Source organism: Mirounga leonina, unplaced genomic scaffold, assembly GCF_011800145.1.
Source record: "Mirounga leonina isolate KUSES-001 unplaced genomic scaffold, KU_Mleo_1.0 Mir_507, whole genome shotgun sequence".
NCBI lineage: Eukaryota > Metazoa > Chordata > Mammalia > Carnivora > Phocidae > Mirounga > Mirounga leonina.
The window spans coordinates 2,824,200-2,842,918 of record NW_023270789.1 but is presented as its reverse complement, the minus strand read 5'-3'; the positions used below and the strand labels follow the sequence as shown (position 1 = coordinate 2,842,918).

Below are 18,719 nucleotides of genomic sequence, written 5' to 3'. Positions count from 1 at the left end.
AGGGTGTTGTTTCTTAAGGAATTTGGAGTTTAGTGAGAGATACAGACTTAGGAGTGATACTAATAGTTTTTCCTTAAATTTGTATCATTTTTTAATAGTTTACAATGTAATTTCACATACTTTATTCCTCACAAAAGCCCTGGAAAGCAGGTATTATTAACCCCATTTTAAGGATGCTGCTAGTTAAGTGCCAGAATGTGCTATGAAGGTAAGAGACCCTCTTGTTTATTTCCTAGACTTTAGGCATTTTCCCCATATCTGAGGTCTACTGATATTAAATGGCTAGAACTTTACCAAATTCAGCACCCTTCCTTTTGTGTAAAATTGTGTAGGTACAACCAGGCTCCAACGTCACCCTTCACCATTAGGAGCTACTCTCTAATGAATGATATACACCAGATTGAAAAGTCCTCAAGTGAAACGCATGAGATTAGGTAATGTCAATTGTTTTCCTTTTTTTTTTTTTTTTTTAGGTTTATTTATTTTAGTAACTCTAAACCCAACGTGGGGCTTGAACTCACGACCCTGAGATCAAGAGTGGCATGCTCTTCCGACTGAGCCAGCCGGGCGCCCCAGGTCAATTGTTTTTCTAACTTAGCACATCTTTAGGTATATAATTCTATATATTTACTCAAGACAAAGGCTGTGTGGGCGCCTGGGTGGCTCAATTGGTTAAGCGACTGCCTTCAGCTCAGGTCATGATCCCAGGGTCCTGGGATCGAGTGCCGCATCGGGCTCCCTGCTCTGCGGGGAGCCTACTTCTCCCTCTCCCACTCCCCCTGCTTGTGTTCCCTCTCTCGCTGTGTCTCTCTCTGTCAAATAAATAAATAAAATCTTAAAAAAAAAAAAAAAAGACAAAGGCTGTGATTGCAGCTATGTAAAATACGTATGCAGTGGGAAGAGGCTAGAAGGGTATGTATAGATTTGATAGTCATTATCAGGGTGGTAGATTTAGGAGTAATTGTTTTCTCTAAAAATTAAAATTTGCCTATAATTTTTAGAGTGTGTACATACCCAAGTTCTTTTGCATATTAGTTAAGGAAAACTAAGGATCACCTATCTTGAGTCCTAATAGATTCTTGGCTAATTTAACCCCCTCAGTTGAGTAGCCATTTTCTCTCTGTCTTCCCATCTTCCATCAAGAACATCTCCTTCCCATCTCCTCTCAAGAAAATGCATAGAACTCTGCCACAATCATTGGATCAAACCACAGCATCATGCCACATTGATGGGGAAAGACTTGTTCCTCTGTTTCTCAGCTCTGTCACTCTTCTATTGTGAGTTGGACCTAAGGGATTCTTGCTTTTTTCCTCCTGTTCAGGAGAGGTCAAGCTTGTATTCCCATCCACCATGTCTCAAAGGGATGGTTCTCAGATCAAAAATCAAAATGAAACTGGAGGCAGGAAGATTAGAGGTTGGGCAGTTGTTCACTTGAGAGAAAATACTGAACTAAGGAACAGTAAGGATAAAGAACAGTGGAACAATAAGGATATAGGCATTTTGGCAGTATAATTGATAAAAATTGATGACCAGTTAATTAGGAGTTAGGGGTCAAAGTTTTCAAAGACTGAAAGCTCTAACATGGATGACTTAAGTAGATAGTATAACCCACAAAAATGAGCTTGTTTTGGATGTGTTTAGAATAAGGTAGCTTCGGATGGAGGTGCCTGGTCAGTAGTTGGGAACGTGTCTGGATTGGGAGAGAGTGATGAAACCTGGAGATAAAAATTTGAGAATCATCAGATTTTTGTTTGTTTGGTAACTACCAAAAATGTCTGCAATCTTTTGACTAAAGTGACCCTCTTCCTTTGGTGTAAATTACATCTGCTCTACAATAGATGTTTGAGACATTTTTACTATTTTCATAGCGTTAATGATAAAATTTGGATCACCACTCGTCCAGGGAGCAACTGAGCACATGAAGCAGAAAGTCAAAAGAAAAGACTTCATCCCTCAGTGAACTCAGAGGGCTGTCTCTGCCCTGGGGATAAGAGGCTGTTGGTGGTCTTCAGATGACACAAAGAAATTTAGAGAGCCCATGTTCATGGTCCTTTCTGGCAGTGTAACTCCAGAGGGTTTTCTTGTTTTTGTTTGTTTGTTTGTGGTTTGTTTGTTTTTCAATCACAATTTGGGCCCTAATGCAAAAAATAAGAGTCCTGCAGAGTCCTGGCTCTTAAAGACCACACCTATAGAAGAGCTCGTAAAGAAAATCAGTCCCACTTGGTGCTGCCATTTCAACTGACCAGTAGTCCAATGACATCTATATGTAGCGAGGATTGCCCTCCCTACAATGGCTGGTACATATTCCTTTTCCTTGACTGAGTAGATGTGCATCTGGAGGGCCCTGAAAGCCCTTGGGCGGAGAATGACATAATACTAGCTCCAGCGGGGGCACCTGGGTGGTGCAGTCGGTTAAGCAGCTGACCTTGGTTCCGGCTCAGGTTGTGATCTCAGGGTCCTGAGATCGAGCCACATGTCAGGCTCTGTGCTCTATGTGGAGTCGGCTTAACACTCTCTCTCCCTTTGCCCCTCCGCCCATGCTCGGTCTCTCTCAAAATAAAAATAAATAAATAAATCTTAAAAAGAAATACTAGCTCCTGAGCTTTGGGTGATCCCCTTTGGAACAAGGCCTTTCCTCAACTGGGGGCTTCCATGGCATTATAGTTACCTACTGTTCTTTTTCCACAAATACACAGAGCATTGTTGGGGGGAGGGTCACTTGGCACTGTAATGGCGGTGGGTGACTACCCTCTACTTGAACGCTTGGCCCTGCTGGCTCTCGTGCAGCTATGCCCTGCCTAAGCATGCTGCTCTTACAGAAGCGCAGAGGCTCGCCCTGCTCCTTCAAATCTGCTTGGGAGGTTTTTCCCCAAATAAGCCCTCTTTTACATTTACATTATGTAGCACTAGGGGTAAGTGTGTTTGTGTCCCTTTTGCATGATTTTGGCCAGCACACAGCCGTTTTCCATCTTCAAGGACTGCAAAAAGGATTTTAGTGAAAAGGAAAGAAAAAAGGAAAAGGCTATTTTCTGTCCTGAGAGCCCCAGGACAGAAAAGATTGTGATCTCCCCCTAGCCCCCAGACAGCTTAGTACTCAGCAGTTTAGTTTAGTCTCATGCAGCCAAACTGCCCCTATCACTCAGTTCTCCTCCTTTGAAGGTTGGACCCACGCTGGTTTTATTTTTCATCTTTTCATGCTCTACGGTCTTTTGTAACATTTAAAATAGTAACCTATGGTTTTGGGGAGGCCATTAGCCAATTCAGTTCCCTTAGCAGCATCCACCTGCTGAGCCATTGTGCTCTAGCCTTCAAGTATCCTCTGACCTGGTTGGAATAGGTAGCTATTTGCACAAGGCTTTCTGTTGTGTCCCAGCTGTTTCAAGCATTGGACATCTATTCTTGGTCAGAAAGGAAGAAAAAGCGAAGTTGTTCATCTATTTCCTGTTACGGTTGCATCGATGTTTATTTGCCTTGCCCAACATATGTACTTAAGAATAGCTTCTTTTTATTAGTTCCTTCATATATGCCAGTGTTATTGTGTGAACTGTGTATCCTCCCCCCAATTCGTACGTTGAAGTCCTAACCCCCAGTACACCTCAGAATGTGACTCTTTGGAGATAGGGCCTTTAAAGAGAGAATTAAGGTTAAATGAACTTGTATGAATGGGCCCTAACCCAATATGACTGGTCCTTATAAGAAGAGGGAGAGACACCAGGGATGCATGTGTACTGAGAAAAGGCTAGTGCCTTTTCACACAGCGAGAAGGTGCCATCTGCAAGCCATGAAGATGGGCCTCAGGAGAAACGAAACCAGCGACACTTTGATCTGGGATTGCCAGCCCTCAGAACTGTGAGGAAATTAATTTCTGTTGTGTAAGCCCCCAAGTCTGTGGTACTTTGTTATGTCAGTTTTCTAGCAAACTCGTACAGCCAGGCAATGTAGTAACTGCTTTTCATGAATTATCTCTTTAATAGTTGCAGTTACCGAATGGGGTAGGTCCTATTGAGACAGGGACTCCCAATATGATTTTTGCCCACAGCAGGAACTCTGTTCAGACTATGCCCAGGCCTGACCCTGAAGGTAGGTAAGTAAGTAGAATACTTTGGCTCATAAATGGGTGAGGTGGGGAGAGGAATTAAATGGAGGCAAGCATTTTTCTGACAGGTGTATCTCTATCCTGATTATGCTTCCTCCTTGCTCACTACATTAAGGGAGAATAGTAACACCTTCCTTTACACCAGGGCAAATTCTTACAAGGGTTTATTTATTGAACTGATAAGTCCCTTCTGATCATTCACTATTCATTTCTGATTTCCCCCCCCTGTTTTGGTCTCTTTCTTACCCATCTCCAGGGAATAGCTGGGAAAGCTGTATTTGCATATAACTATTCTTTTTCCTTCCCTGTATAGACTTGTTAAAATGGTAGGTCTCAAAGGTTATCAAAAGTTCAGGAACAGACACAAGTATATATAGAAACATGCGATGTAATATTTGAAAAAGTTAGTGGAGGTAAGGATTAATTCACAAATAGTATTGGAGAATAATTTGAAAAAACAGTGGTTAACTCCCTTACCTCACGGATTATACCAAAAATTAAGATGGAGTAAAGTTTTATTTATTTATTTTTTAAAATATTTATTTATTGACAGAGAGCGAGCACAAGCACAGGGAGCGGCAGCGGGAGAGGGAGAGGGAGAGGCAGGCTTCCCGCTGAGCAGGGAGCTCCACGAGGGACTCGATCCCAGGACCCTGAGATTATGACCTGAGCCAAAGGCAGACGCTTAACCGACTGAGCCACCCAGGCACCCCTGGAGTAAAGTTTTAAATGTTAAAAAAGAAACATGGAAATATTATAATGTAAAGATGAATAGCTTGACCTAATCCAGGGGTGCAGAAGTTTTTATTTATTTATTTATTTATTTATTTATTTATTTATTTATTTATTTATTTATTTATTTTATAAAGATTTTATTTATTTATTTGACAGAGAGCACAAGCAGGGGGAGCGGCAGGCAGAGGCAGAGGGAGAAGCAGGCTCCCCACTGAGCAGGGAGCCCGACGCGGGGCTCGATCCCAGGACGCTGGGATCATGACCTGAGCCGAAGGCAGACGCTCAACCATCTGAGCCACCCAGGCGCCCCCAGAAGTTTATATTTAAACATACATAAACAGAAGTACTAAAAGAAGAAACAAAAGTGGAAAAACTGATAGATTTGATTGCATAAAAGCAGTACGGTTGGTCATGACAGAGGAGAAGGGGTCATGTGTGATCCAGTGCTCAACATTAGTGGACCCAGGGGAGAAGTTATAGTAATTAAATGTGTTCTTTCCAGGTGTACTTGAGGTTGGACAAGAATGACCATATAAACTGGTCTCAGAAAACATTTTGGATCAACTGGAAAAGGCTTCACTTCAGCAGATCACAGTCCTCTTCTGAAGCCTCAGAGGTAGTCCCAGAAGGACTGTTGGGAACACAACAAGGTGGTGTCGCCAGAGCCGGTGGGAGAGGCTTGCGATTCCACTGGCAGCCCCTCAGTGACCCAGGGAGAGGCTGCGGTGGGAAAGGGCCCCAAGTGTAACTGAGGCAGTATTGCAGTCTCCTCCAGGGAGAAGAGCCGTCCTCACAGATAGCTGCAAACCCACAGGAGCAATGAAGCTGAACGCTCCCAAGGACTCCTCATATTTTAATACATATAATTACATGATGGCCAATATTTATATTATATTTTAAGCCTCTGATAGCGCTTTTACACATGACCAGACTCTTTCAGAAATAGTATGGGTTGTGATGATAGATTTGAGCTTGAATTCTGGTTCAACCTGTTGGCTGTGTGATCTTAAATAAGTTACTTAACCTCTCAGGACCTGTTTTCTCCTCTGTAAAATGGTGATGGTGATGGTGATGGGGCAAGGTGATACCTGCCATATAGGATAAGGCTTGAATGAGAAAAAAGACCTAGTCAGACATTTGACACATAGGAGGCGCTCGATTTCCTTTCCTTCTCTAAAGGTACCTATTTGCCTCAGTTGACCTCAAGACTTCCACAATAGTCCCCTGTGTATAAAGGTAACATATTCTCTTCAAATCTGTCTCATGTCACACAGTGATTCCTCACTGCAGTGATGGGAAGGAGGTAGTGATGTCTGTATTGTTAAAAAGCCCCACCACCCCCTGCCCCCAGACTTCCCTGCCGAGAATCACTGGTCTACACTTTGATATCCCAAGTATCTCTCAGTAGTTTAATATTTTTGTTTGATATTTTCAATCATGGCTTTATTTCAATAAAGTAAGGACTTGCCTTCATGGGAGGGCAAGACATTAAGCTAATGAAAAAGGTAGTCCATAAATTACCTTCTCATGTATAGCTAGGTGCCAGGAAGCATTTTCTTTATTGGGCAGTGGTAGGTGGGGCAGTTAATGGAAAGAATGGTGGAAACACAGAGAGTATTCAGGGCCTACAGGAGGGTTGATTGGGCCATGTGGGAGAAAATGGATAAAAGGGAAGGGAGAGGAAACTGAAGACAATTATTATTTTTCTCCTAGATCCTCATTTAGCAGGCTGTGACTTGGCTTCTTCTGGGGCACCACTGCCTCTCAATAGAAGCTGTTATGTGTATGCTGTATCCCTGTAATACTTCTAGTCTCACCTACCCTAGGTGTGAGGCCTGGACCCACCACTGGAGTCCTATATGGCTACCTGAACCAACTCATCAAAGTCATATTATGTACCATAAGGTCCTGGAATTGTATCTGTCAAAACCTAAATCGTTCTCTCTAGAATGACACATAAGTAGTTACAAATAACATTTGGTAACTGCAGATATAGAGGGCAAAGAGAAGGGAAATGCTCTCACTCTGCTATGAACTGCTCACAGGCTAGATTAACTGAGCATCACTTTTGGCTTCTTCTAAAGAAGGGAGATATTCATAAAGTTCTTATTTGAAATGTTGTTTAGAGTTTTGGGTAAGGGATCTTCTGATTGAAAATGCTAAAGACACTCCTTAGGCAGGATGTTTAGATTTGAACTGAAGAGACAAGGTAATGCTGAAGGTCAAGTTATGACTTTGAGAAGCCACAGACATAACATTTTCTGGGGGAGCCCGACCTTTCAGTAGACACAGGGGCTCCTGTAGTGGTAAGTGCAGAGCCCCCTTCTAGGCTGCGATTTAACTGCTTTGTCCCAGCAAACGCCATCAGGAAAACAAGGCTTCTTGGGTGTATCTGTTTGACCCTCTTCTAAGAGTAGACTTCCAAGGGCTACCTGCCTGGACCCCCATCCTTATTTTGTCATCGTCTTCAAGGGAGTCCAAGCACACAGCAGTGAAAACCATGCTAAATTGCATGCATAGACCAAAGACAAGAGTAAAATCATGTTATGTAGAACTGCTCAGAAACAGCTTCATGGGGAAAGAATTTTGCTGGAGGGTAGATAGAATTTAAAGAAAGACAGGAGAGAGCATAGCTAAGGCTCTATTTTTGTGACAGTTAATTCTCATTCATGGTTTTCATACTGGAACTCCTGGAGATGACTGACGTGAAAGAGGAAATAGGACAAAGTCAGAAGGAGCAGGGGCTCAGGCACATGGTAAGACAGTCTGGATTAGAACAGCCAGTTGGATGTGTGGAGACTTCACCAGCCGGAGGGAGATTGGGAATTCCGTTTCATCAACAGAACCGAAACATACCACATATGCCATCAAGCAGAAGCTTTATTATGCAATAGTGAACTGTGCACACCCTTTCCCCCAATTAATAATGCACAGATTGAGGTCAATGTGCACCGAAAACAAATCTTCAGACAACCTGGGGATAGCTGGGAGCTGATACTGCACCTTGAAATTGGACTTGTTCGGTCAAATGTGTAACACTTCTGAAACTTTTTAGCCGTTGGCATCCAGGTTTGAGCTTCCCCAAATGTTTGTGGTGTGCATCATATTCTGGTTCTTTCACTTTAGCTGATACAATACTGTTGTCTAATGCATCTGCCGTGTGCTCATGGACAAGGCCAAAGAATTAACCTGGGTTGGGAATGTTTATGCTCTCACAGTTTGCTTTTTCAATTTGGTTCAGCATTGGTCCCGTCTTGTAAAAGGCCAATTAGGACCAAGCTGGAAATACAGCAGGGAAGAGTTGTTCTGAAAGTCCCCGAGAATTTGTCCTTTGGCAATTAAATTTTCTATAGATTTTTATCCCTCTACCAACTATCAGTGCAATTTTTGGCAAGTCACATAACCTGAGGCCATGACACACACTTCACCCTGGGCCTCTGGGTCTTCATCTGAAAAGTGAAAGGACTAGGCAAGATGATTTTGAGGTCCTTCACCTCTAAGATTTGAGAATTTGACAATTCCTGAATAGTAAACATCAGATTTTTTGACACTAGAGCAATGGGTTTGTCAACCTATATGTATTCTCCCAAATGTTATCTGCCTCAAGCCACTGAGACCTTTCCCAGATGGACACATGGCAGGCTTGGCAAAGTCTATGGAGTTTCCTTCAGAAACGAGGCCCAGCCACTCCTATTCATTTATCTCTTCAACAAACATTTATTGAAGGCCTGTTATGTGCTAGGTGCCAATCTTTAGAACTTGATCCATGGCTTTTTATCCATCTTCCCTATGCTCACTTTCTTTGACAAACCAGGCAGACAACAGTATAGGAAATGTGCATTTAATCATTCTCTTGAATGCTCAGAGCTCAAAAATTGAGTTTTCTATAACAAAATGTAATACAGTCATGGTGGGTCCAAAGTGTCAGGGAGGCAGACCTCAACAAGTGAAAAGTATGGAAAGGGGGTGTGTGTGTGAACAAAGCATTCTTTTCGATTAAAACTTTATTCTTTAGGGTCTCATTTCAAAGGTCCATTGCCCCTGCTTTCAGAAGTCTCTGTATGTTTCAAGGAGGGGACAAGTTTTCGTTGCCTTCATCGGAATTATGACTAGGCAGGGTCCTGAGATCTGAATTTGGAGCAAGAGAACTTGAGATAGACCTCAGGCAGCTCTCACAGAACCTAATTTGTACCGTAGAAGGAAGGGAAAACCCACCAGATACAGCCCCATCAGGAATTCCTGTTTCCCTGAAACTGAGCTCTGACTCTCTGTGTTGTGACAGCAGCCAGAGAGACAGAGGATGGTGCCTTCTCTGTAGGAAGCAAACAGGTTTTGTTTATCCCCCCTCTTCTCTACATCCTCTTCTAGGACTGACATTTGGGGCTGGGTAATTCTTTGTTGTGGGTGGGTAATCCTATACACTGTAGGATGTTGAGCAGCATCCCTGGGTCCTATCCATAACATTAGCACCCTCCTCTCTCCCCCGAGTTGTGACAACTAGAATTGTCTCCAAACGTTGTCAGATGTCGGCTCTGTGTGGGGAGGGGTGTGAAAAATCACCCCGATTGAGTCCCGCTGCTCTAGGTGCTGTTGAAAGCTGAGGTTATCACTGTCCATGCAAGACAGAAAGGAGAAGCCTGAAACACTTGTGTTGACCTAATGCCTTATGCAGTGATGACGAGAGGTCCTTTCCTGGACCAGTCAAGGATGCATGTCATCTGAGAAATAAAATAGCATTTGTTTGTTTAAAAAAGAAGATGTTTGGATAATTTGGAAAACTGGTGTCTCCCAACTACATGTTTTAAGTTAAAATTATGACCTTGCCCACATTTCTTTAGCATTTGTCAGGTGGGAGGAGATTCCAAGGCACTTTGGGAAACATCCTAACGAAAAGTGAATTATTTGACCCATCACTAAAATTCAGCCACCTCTGAATTGTGAAGTGGCAGTTAATTAGCAGCTTCTTACTGTATCCACTGTGGCTTAATTTATGGATTATAAGATGTGGAGGTATTGCAAATCAAAAATTTCTGGGAACTTAGAGCAACATTACAGCAATATAAAGATTCAGAGACAAAGGAGAGGCAATATCCCATCCTCTCACTCCCTGGATGAGGGGGGTGGTTGTAAGGGGAGGTCCCTGAGGTACAGAGATCCACTTGTCTCCACTTGCAATTGACTTAGTCCTAACACATATCCAGTTCAGATGAATTATGTTCCCAGCTTTTAATATAGGTCTTTGAAAATAGATTTATTTGGTTCATATTGGAGTCTTCTGTGGGTTGCTTTTGACTTTTTTTTTTTTTTTTGCTTCTTGATCTTATTTGTTCACTCCAAACTTCTAGACATGAATTCATTTCCCCCCAGAAATACAAAACTAGGTCATATCTTATGGTGAAATAGTTCTGCAGATTCCTGGGATTCTGAAAATAACAGAAATAGGATGTCCTTACAACCATTCAGCAAACATTATGGAGTACCAATTGTCTCTGCCCCTGTATGAGGGTTTCTCTTGTTCAGAGATGGGCTCCTTTTTCTGTATTTGGATGATGTTCTATAAAGATCACATGCTACCATGGGTTGCTTGGGGGAAAGAAGATGGCTTGAGTCTCTTCTTCAGGAAGGGGATTGTGCTTAGAGAAGACAGGAACTGAGAGATGAGCTAGGAGCAGGCTTCTGGGTAGAAGTAGAAAGATGACTTCTCCTTGAGTGTCCAACCAAGGAATGTGTGTGACCTAAAATGTTGTGCTCAGCGTTGGTTCACAACTCTCCCAGGAGGAGCTCCCTGGGAATAGTCTGAAACTGCGCCCCCTTCCTTGTAGAGCAGGGAGAGACAGAAGAAAGAGGCAGACCACTCCAGGTTGGTGGGTGGCAGTCTCTGAGCAAAGGGCACTTATACATGAGGCTCGTCCTGGGCAGCAAGAGGACGAGTAGATCCTTGCAAGTCTTAAAATTCTATATAGGGGCCATCACTAGGTTCGGTCACATACACCGTGCAAGGTGTTCTCAACGCCACATCATTATCTCAAGGCCGTGTCCTTGGAGCAACCTCTGGGAGCGAGACAGGCAAGTGGGACCCTTGTCCCAAGGACAGGGGTGGAGGTGAGGAGCCTCTGATTACCCGGGTCTAGCTCATGGGTCAACTGATAGTCACTCACATCTTTTCAATGACCTTCCCCCACAGTCCCTTATGGGTTTCACAAGTAATGATCTACTTATTTATTTTTAAAAATTGATTTAAGGTTATGCCTCTGTAGTTGTAGGGAGAAAGAGGTGGAGCTGTAGCTAATCAGGTAACTGTATATAACCTATGCATACTGCATGTGAACATGGTCCCTTACACGGATGTCATGTCTTTTTTTTTAAAGATTTTATTTATTTATTTGACAGAGACAGAGACAGCGAGAGCAGGAACACAAGCAGCGGGAGTGGGAGAGGGAGAAGAAGGCTTCCCCTTGAGGAGGGAGCCCGATGTGGGACTCGATCCCAGGACCCTGGGATCATGACCTGAGCCAAAGGCAGACGCTTAACGACTGAGCCACCCAGGCACCCGGATGTCATGTCTTTTAAAAAAGGCTGCAAATGACTGCTCAAAGGAAATACAAGATAAAGATGAATCAGCTATACTTTATAGGCTAGATTATCTAGTTGCAGGATATTAAAAATTCATTTACAGTGTTGTGGGGAATCAAGGAAAGAAGAAAGTGTGTTCCTTTTCTATTAGTGAGATCCTCAAGAGAGAGTTTCCTCAGGGAAATCTCCCTCCACTGTCAACCATGGAGGTGGGCCCCGGGCGGGTTTCCTTACAAAGAATCCCTTTTGTGCACTGCACTGTTGTGTTTGGAGAACAGGAGAAAGAATGAAAAGCAGATCAACAGATCTTTGCCTGCCCTACTTAACAATCTAGGCGAGGAATATATGTGCCTTCGAGAGTGTAAGAGATCATAAATTATTCATGCATGCCAAGGGGATGGGGAATGAAGGGACCATCAGGAAAGTGGGCTAAGAGCTGGGAAGCACTTGATTGAAATGGGTGAAGGAAGGGTGGCTTTGAATAGCCATAGAGTTGAGGAGACTTTCAGAAAGGGGCAGTGAGAGAGGGAGCAAGGCCAGAGAGAGGAGCAGGCAGCTGAGAGAAGCAGGAAGCGCAAGGAAAGAAACTCTCAGAGAGTTGTGACCACATGGCTGAGGACTTTGACTTTGACACAGTAGTGCCCAGAGAGTCACGTTCGGTTCCAGAGCAAAGGAATGCTGTGATGAAAATAGCACTGAAATCATTTAATTTTGGCATCTTATTTCCTATTGATGGACACAGGGAGAGGAAGGAGCAAGTATAAGGTTTTAGAACTAGTCTGGTGTGTGAAACAGTGGAGGCTGGATTAGGGTCAGTCTGAGGGACAACCCAGGGAAAATGCTCTGGGGCTTAGTAACAAATGGACATCAAGGACAGAGCGGGGACAGAAATAGCTCTAAGGTTGCGAGCCTGGATGCATGGTGGCGATGCCGCTGAGTCATGTGATAGTGCTGACTGGAGCTTCATGAGCTCAGCTGTACGCAGATGCCATACAAGAAGAATATTCAGAAAGCAATGTCCTACTAATAATGGGAGCCAGAGGACTGAAGTGACAGAAGTCTCAGCAGGGGCAGGGCTAGTTGGGGAGTCATTTGTCAAACTTCTGGTCAATAGGAGCTTTGTTGGGGGGCTAGGAAGAGGTCACCTGTGTGAGTGATTATGTGCATGTCATGAGGTTTTGTAAGATAACAGTGAAATCCAGAGGAACTATCGGGCCTAAACATCTCTTTGTCTTTATGCCTTGTGGATGGATAACTCGGTCAATGAAAAGATGTTTGAATTTACACAAATATTTGAATTGCAGAGTTGTTTTTGCTGGAAGTATATCGATGAGATCTACACTCTTTGTTCACACATATTTACCTTTCACAAGACCAGCAGGAAGAGTGCCCACTGCCCTGGCATTATCAAATGTTTCTTTCTGAGGCTGATGCTGGAGGTTGCTTGACTCTTGTTAGGAACGCAAGGACACATAGATCCGATCCCCACACCATTCGTGATTCATCTCACCTGTCGTACCAATGACTTTGCGTGTTTCTGTGTGTCCAGGGCACATTATTTTAGCATCAGGTAAGGGGAGAGAGGCAGGAGTACCCAGCTGATGGTGAAGAAAGAAGAGACACCCAGGGACGCCTTTGAGTTCAGCAGCTGTAGGTGACTCCGCCTTTTAATCTCAGAGTCTGCAAAGGGAGAGAAAAAAGTTCAGGGTCACAGAGGAAAAGCTGGATGTCTTCCTCACGTGGCTGCTTGGCAAAGAAAGGTACCTGAAAAACAGAACAAGTTGATCCTAATACAACTTATACCCCAATTTGGGGGCAATTTTGCACCCTATTCTCTACCTCTCTGTAACTGGCTTAAAATCAGAGCTTTCTCTTTCTTCAAAGGAAGTTCCTTTCTCTTGTCCACTCCAGTGAACACTCAGCCAAATGAAAAACTAGACCAATAAAGAGACTGTTATTGCTTACCAAAGAAAGAATAAGATAAGCGGTCATGGCCAGTCCTTGGCTTCGGACACATTTTTTTCCTGTAGGCAGTGACCTTTACAGGTTCTGTGTCATTTGCTTCATCACACCACTACAAAGCAATGTGAAAGTATTGTTCTCATTTGAAGTCGAGAAAGATAGAAGTGAAGACATGAGATGACTCTTCTTTTACTCTATTTGCTTCCTAGACAATCCAATCTCATTTAGTTTGTTTCAGCTTTGACACTTACTAGCTGTGTGACTTGAGGCAGGTTACTCAACCTATACGTGCCTCAGTTTCTTCACCTAGAAAATAAGGCTAAGGTAATAATGGACTTCGTAGAGTTCTTTTGAGGATGTAAAGCACTTAGAACAGGACCTGGCACGTAATAAGCACTCAAGTATCCCCTGTAACAACAATAAGAGGGACCCCACTCGAGCCCAATAAGCATTATTTTCACTAATCTGACCATCTCCAAACCCACCTCCTTAGTCTAAGCTCTGTCCTGAGTTCCACACCTGGATTTATGGTTGCCACTGTATATGTCAATTAAAAATTTAATTATTCAGCAAATATTTTTGAGCACCTGCTGTTGGGGTTCAAAGGAGTCCAGTAAGGAACACCCTCTTCCCCAGCTGAGTTCTGAACCAATTAAAGGATAAGATAAAACGAGTGAGGCAACTGGAAGACCCAAATGTCACCTTTATCATTGGTTAAGTCTGATAATAAAAGATGAAGCTTTGTCTGCAGATAGGCTGCCCCCCAGACTTTCCCAGTGACAGGCAGCACCAGACTGGGGCAGGCTTCCTGCCGCAAGAGCAGGTTCTTCTTCTGAAGAACTGATGGCTTAGAGGAGCACACTTTCTGAGGGTTAGCTAGAGAGAAAGGGAAAAGAAGGAGCCAAACTCTTTGTGTCTAGCTTCTCCTACAAAAGTCCCTAATCAGGTAAATTAACTCTTTCTCCTTTGGGGAGAAGGGGAAGAAGGGAGACGGGAGAGGCTAGAAGGGTTACATTGGTGGGGAATCCTTTCTCATGGAAGGAAATGTGGAGGGGAGGGTTGAAGGTTATGGGGAGAATGCTGTCACATGCTGGACAATGTGCCATGCATTAGACATCTCTACCTATGTGCACAATTCAACTCAGCATCTCCAAAACCCTCACCTTCATGTTGCTTCTCCTGTTTTAATTTGGGTTGATAGCATTACTAACCTCCTAAGCAACTGGGGTTTAGACCCATTTTGACTTCCTCTTTCTCTTGTCCTACATATTTGTGTAACCAAGATGATTTTTTTCATTAGCTTTTGACTCTTCCCCTTTCCTTTCCATTGCCACTGTCCCAGTGAAAGCCCTCCTAATTTCTCCCCTGGACCATCGACATAGGCTCTTGACTTCACAACTTCCCATTCTATCAAAACCATTCTTTTCTCCTTCAAAGCCCAGCTTCAACTCTGCCTCATCTACTGAGCCACAGTCATAATTAACAATTCTTTCCCCTAAACACCACATCTACACTGGGATTAATTCCTCTTATGACATTTATGCTATTCACCTCCATATTTCATGGGACTTAAAAATTGCTTTGTACATATTTGGCGCACAATAGATACTTATTGAACGAATGACCTAAATTAGCAGTAGAGTCAGAGAACACAGGATGTAAACTCTGCCATCTCATCCAATGGTTTAAAAACATGTATGGAGTACTTTGTACGTGGCAAGAAGGAATTGTGTTATTTTCTGAATTTTGAGCTATGTCTTGCTACCATATTGTATTTAGTCCTAGTACTGATACATGGGACACTTGTCCTGATGTATCCAATAAGCATGTATGGAAGAAGAATCTGCTCACTGAATAAAAGGTGTGCTCCATATCTGTGGTTTATTCAGTTATTGTCCTTTGTACTGGAAGGCTTTAGTTATCCAGTTTGGAGATATTTATTGAGATCTGAACTGAGATACTATTGTCCACACCCATCCTTCTAAATGCCCAATGCTTCATTTCCCCCTTTTCTTCAGGAAAGGCCTTCCAGCAGGTACTGCCTGATTGGTCTATGTGTGGGCAACTGACGCAAGTTGAGCCTTTCTGAGAATGTAGAATAAGACTGTGGGAGTAAGGCTGAATCTGGTTCCTCTATCGAGTGAGAGAGACTTTTAAAGCTAGGAACTCTTGGGAATCACATTCTGCCCTATAGACTAAAACAAGAGAAACTAAATTAGAGAGTAACAAGAGAATAAAGTAGAGAGTTGAAAATCCCAGTGGAGTTTAAATTCCTGGTTCCAGCAGTTCCTGAAGCCAAATTACTCTTTCTGTTCTTGGTTCCATGAGCTATCCTAATGCACTTTTATTAAATTCTCTGTTTAGCTTAGGCTATTTTGAGTTGGTTTTCTGTTACAATCAATTAAGAGCATTCTAGTCACTAGTCACCAATTTGTTCCTCAGGATGGTGGAAGAGCTCTCTTTTTCTCATATGTATGATTTGTTTGTTGGGTTTTTTTTTTTTGGTGGTAAAAAACATAAAATTTACCATCTTTACCATTTTTAAATGTACAGTTCAGTAGTTTTAAGTGTATTCACATTATTATGGAACAGATTTCCAAAACTTTTTCATTTTGCAAATCTGAAACTCTATACACATTAAACAACTTTCTTTGCTTTTCCCTCCCCCACAAAGTGCTGGTAACCACCATTGTACTTTCTGTTCCTCTGAATTTGACTACTACTTTAGATATCTCATATAAGTAGAATCATAGAGTATTTGTCTACGACTGGCTTATTTCACTTAGCATGGTATCCTGAAAATTTATTTATGTTGTAGCATGTGAATTTCCTTCCTTTTTAAGGGTGAATAATATTCCATTGTATATATATACCACCTTTTTTTTTAGAGAGAGAGAAAGAGAGAGTATGCCTGAGTGGAGGATGGTGGGGAGAGGCAGAGGGGGAGGGAGAGAGAGAATCTTAAGCAGGTTCCACACCTGGCATGGAGCCCGACATGGGGCTCCATATCACAACCCTGAGATCATGACCTGAGATGAAATGGAGAGCTGGACACAACAAACTGAGCCACCCAGATGCCCCAATATACCACATTTAGTTTATTCATTCATCTGCTATGGACATTTTGGGTTGCTTCCATCTCTTGTCTATTGTGAATCATGCAACTATGAACATGGGTGTACAAATATCTCTTTGAGAACCTGCTTTCAATTCTTTGGGATATATACACAGAAATGGTATTGTTAGATCATATGGTAGTTCTATTTTTAAAATTCTTTGAGGCATCTCCATACTGTTTTCCATAGCAGTTGCACCATTTTACAATTTCATCAACACACGTAAGTGTTCCAATTTCTTCACATCCTCACCAATACTTGTTATTTTCCATTTTTTTAAATACTAGCTATCCTAATGCTTGTGAGGTGATACTGTGATTTTGATTTGCATTTCTCTGATGATTAGTGATCTTGAGCATCTTTTCATGTTTGTTGGCCATTTGTCTTCTTGGAGAAATGTCTATTCAAGGCCTTTGTCCATTTTTTAATTGGGTTATTTGATTTTTTTGTTGTCGAGTGTAGGAATTCTTTATATATTCTGGATATCAAATATATGATTTGCAAATACTTTCTCCCATTTCATAGGTTGCCTTTTCATATATATACTTTTAAATTAAAAAGTAAGCTGAAAAAATATGATTTATTCAGTTAAATTCAGCAAACATTTATAAGGCACTTAAATGTACAAGGTATTCCACCTGGTTCTGGGCTTGATATAAGACAGCAGTTCTCCTGGCATACTCCTTCCACTATAGATTGAATTTAATTCAGCTGCAGTAGGGATGGTCTTAAAAGTCATAATCCAGTCTGTACATTTTCTTGACACTAGCTCAACCCTAGTTTTTTTTATGCACTAAGGTAGGGAAACTAGGGTGCTGGGCCACTCTGAGTCCTAGTTTTTTTTAGCCTGGGAGGCCAGTTCAATCTAGAGCTTTCTGACTAATCCTGGGCCAATATTAGTGGGATCATGAGCCAGTCCTAGATGGGTTGAATAAGACTAAGTTGGAGTCGGACCTTAAGACTTTTAGTCTTCAGATCGAAAATCTTCTCCAAGGCAGGCTAGAACCAAATCAGTTTTGGTTGGGGGGCTTGGGATGTAGATCACCCACTGAATATATCAAAGATATCCAATATTTGTCATTGTCCTCATTGTTTCACCAAAGCGGTCTTATTGAGTTAGGACCACAGAATCCTAAATACTGCTCTCCGGGCAACTACCCCCAGTCAATGAGAAGGCGTACAAGATGAAGCCTCATTGTGATTTTTGACCTATAGTCCATAAATATTGTTTTGTATTAGTCTTCTTATGTAATGCAATCCCAACTATAACTGTGCTCAAGTTCTCCATGAAGAGGACTCTCAAGCTTTCTATAACCCGATACATAATATATCTGTTAAACCAATTAGATTTTAATTTGTATTTGATTTTAGCCCAATAAACCATGCAAAAAGCGTGGGGAAACCCACCTGTCACTTTGATATCCCCCGTGGCTTTGGCAATGTTGTTCTCAATCATACAGGAGTATGTGTTGTTGATCGTGACATTGTAGAGTACAGACACAACCTTCATGGTCACATTCTCAGAGTTCAGCTCAAAGCTGGTATTGGAGACTTCTGAGAAGTTGGCTCCCTGGTCAGCTTGGGATGCCCAGACCACTGTGGGCTGGGGGAACCATCGGGGAGCCTCACACCGTAAGCTCTCTGAGCTGGCATTATAGTCCACATTCACCTCTGGGATGCTGAAGGCTGCAGGGTTGGAAGTGAAGAGGGGCAGATGTCAAGGTCATACAGATAAAACAATATAGGCTTTGAAGTGCTAGGTCTTTTTTTCTTTTTTTTAAAGATTTTATTTATTCATTTGACAGAGAGAGACACAGCAAGAGAGGGAACACAAGCAGGGGAAGTGGGAGAGGGAGAAGCAGGCTTCCTGCAGAGCAGGGAGCCCAATGTGGGGCTCGATCCCAGGACCTGGAATCATGACCTGAGCTGAAGGCAGACGCTTAACGACTGAGCCACCCAGGCGCCCCTGAAGTGCTAGGTCTTAAAAACATAGTCATTTCCACCATTGAAGTGACTCAGTACTTCCCCCAGTGGGCCGTCTATGTATGACCAATTGTATTGTAGATGCAAATAATGATTTGGACAACGCTTTGGCCAAAATCACAAACTCTAAGGACCTAAGTTCTAGGTATAATTGTTATAACAGATAAATTTCTCCAACTAAGAGGAGTTCCAGTTCAACCCTTAAAGATAAGGGATAAAGTTGATCACAAAATGTTTATTCCTTAAGGATTTTG

At 42.5% G+C, this 18,719-nt stretch overlaps 1 protein-coding gene across 4 annotated transcripts in view; it reads right to left on the bottom strand.

The window, feature by feature from the left end:
* VTCN1 (V-set domain containing T cell activation inhibitor 1) overlaps positions 1–18,719 on the bottom strand; it is a 77,227-nt gene that overhangs the window by 12,371 nt on the left and 46,137 nt on the right. For 2 of the 4 annotated variants that reach the window (XM_034990203.1, XM_034990202.1), the window contains 2 exons: positions 17,890–18,168; positions 12,849–13,084 (listed from right to left, as the gene is read on the bottom strand). In XM_034990203.1, the coding sequence (XP_034846094.1) occupies positions 12,960–13,084; positions 17,890–18,168 (404 nt within the window). In that variant the 3' untranslated portion in view covers positions 12,849–12,959. Of the gene's footprint in view, positions 1–10,124; positions 10,255–12,848; positions 13,085–17,889; positions 18,169–18,719 lie in introns of those variants that run through there. The other 2 variants (XM_034990201.1, XM_034990200.1) reach the window with 2 other exon arrangements.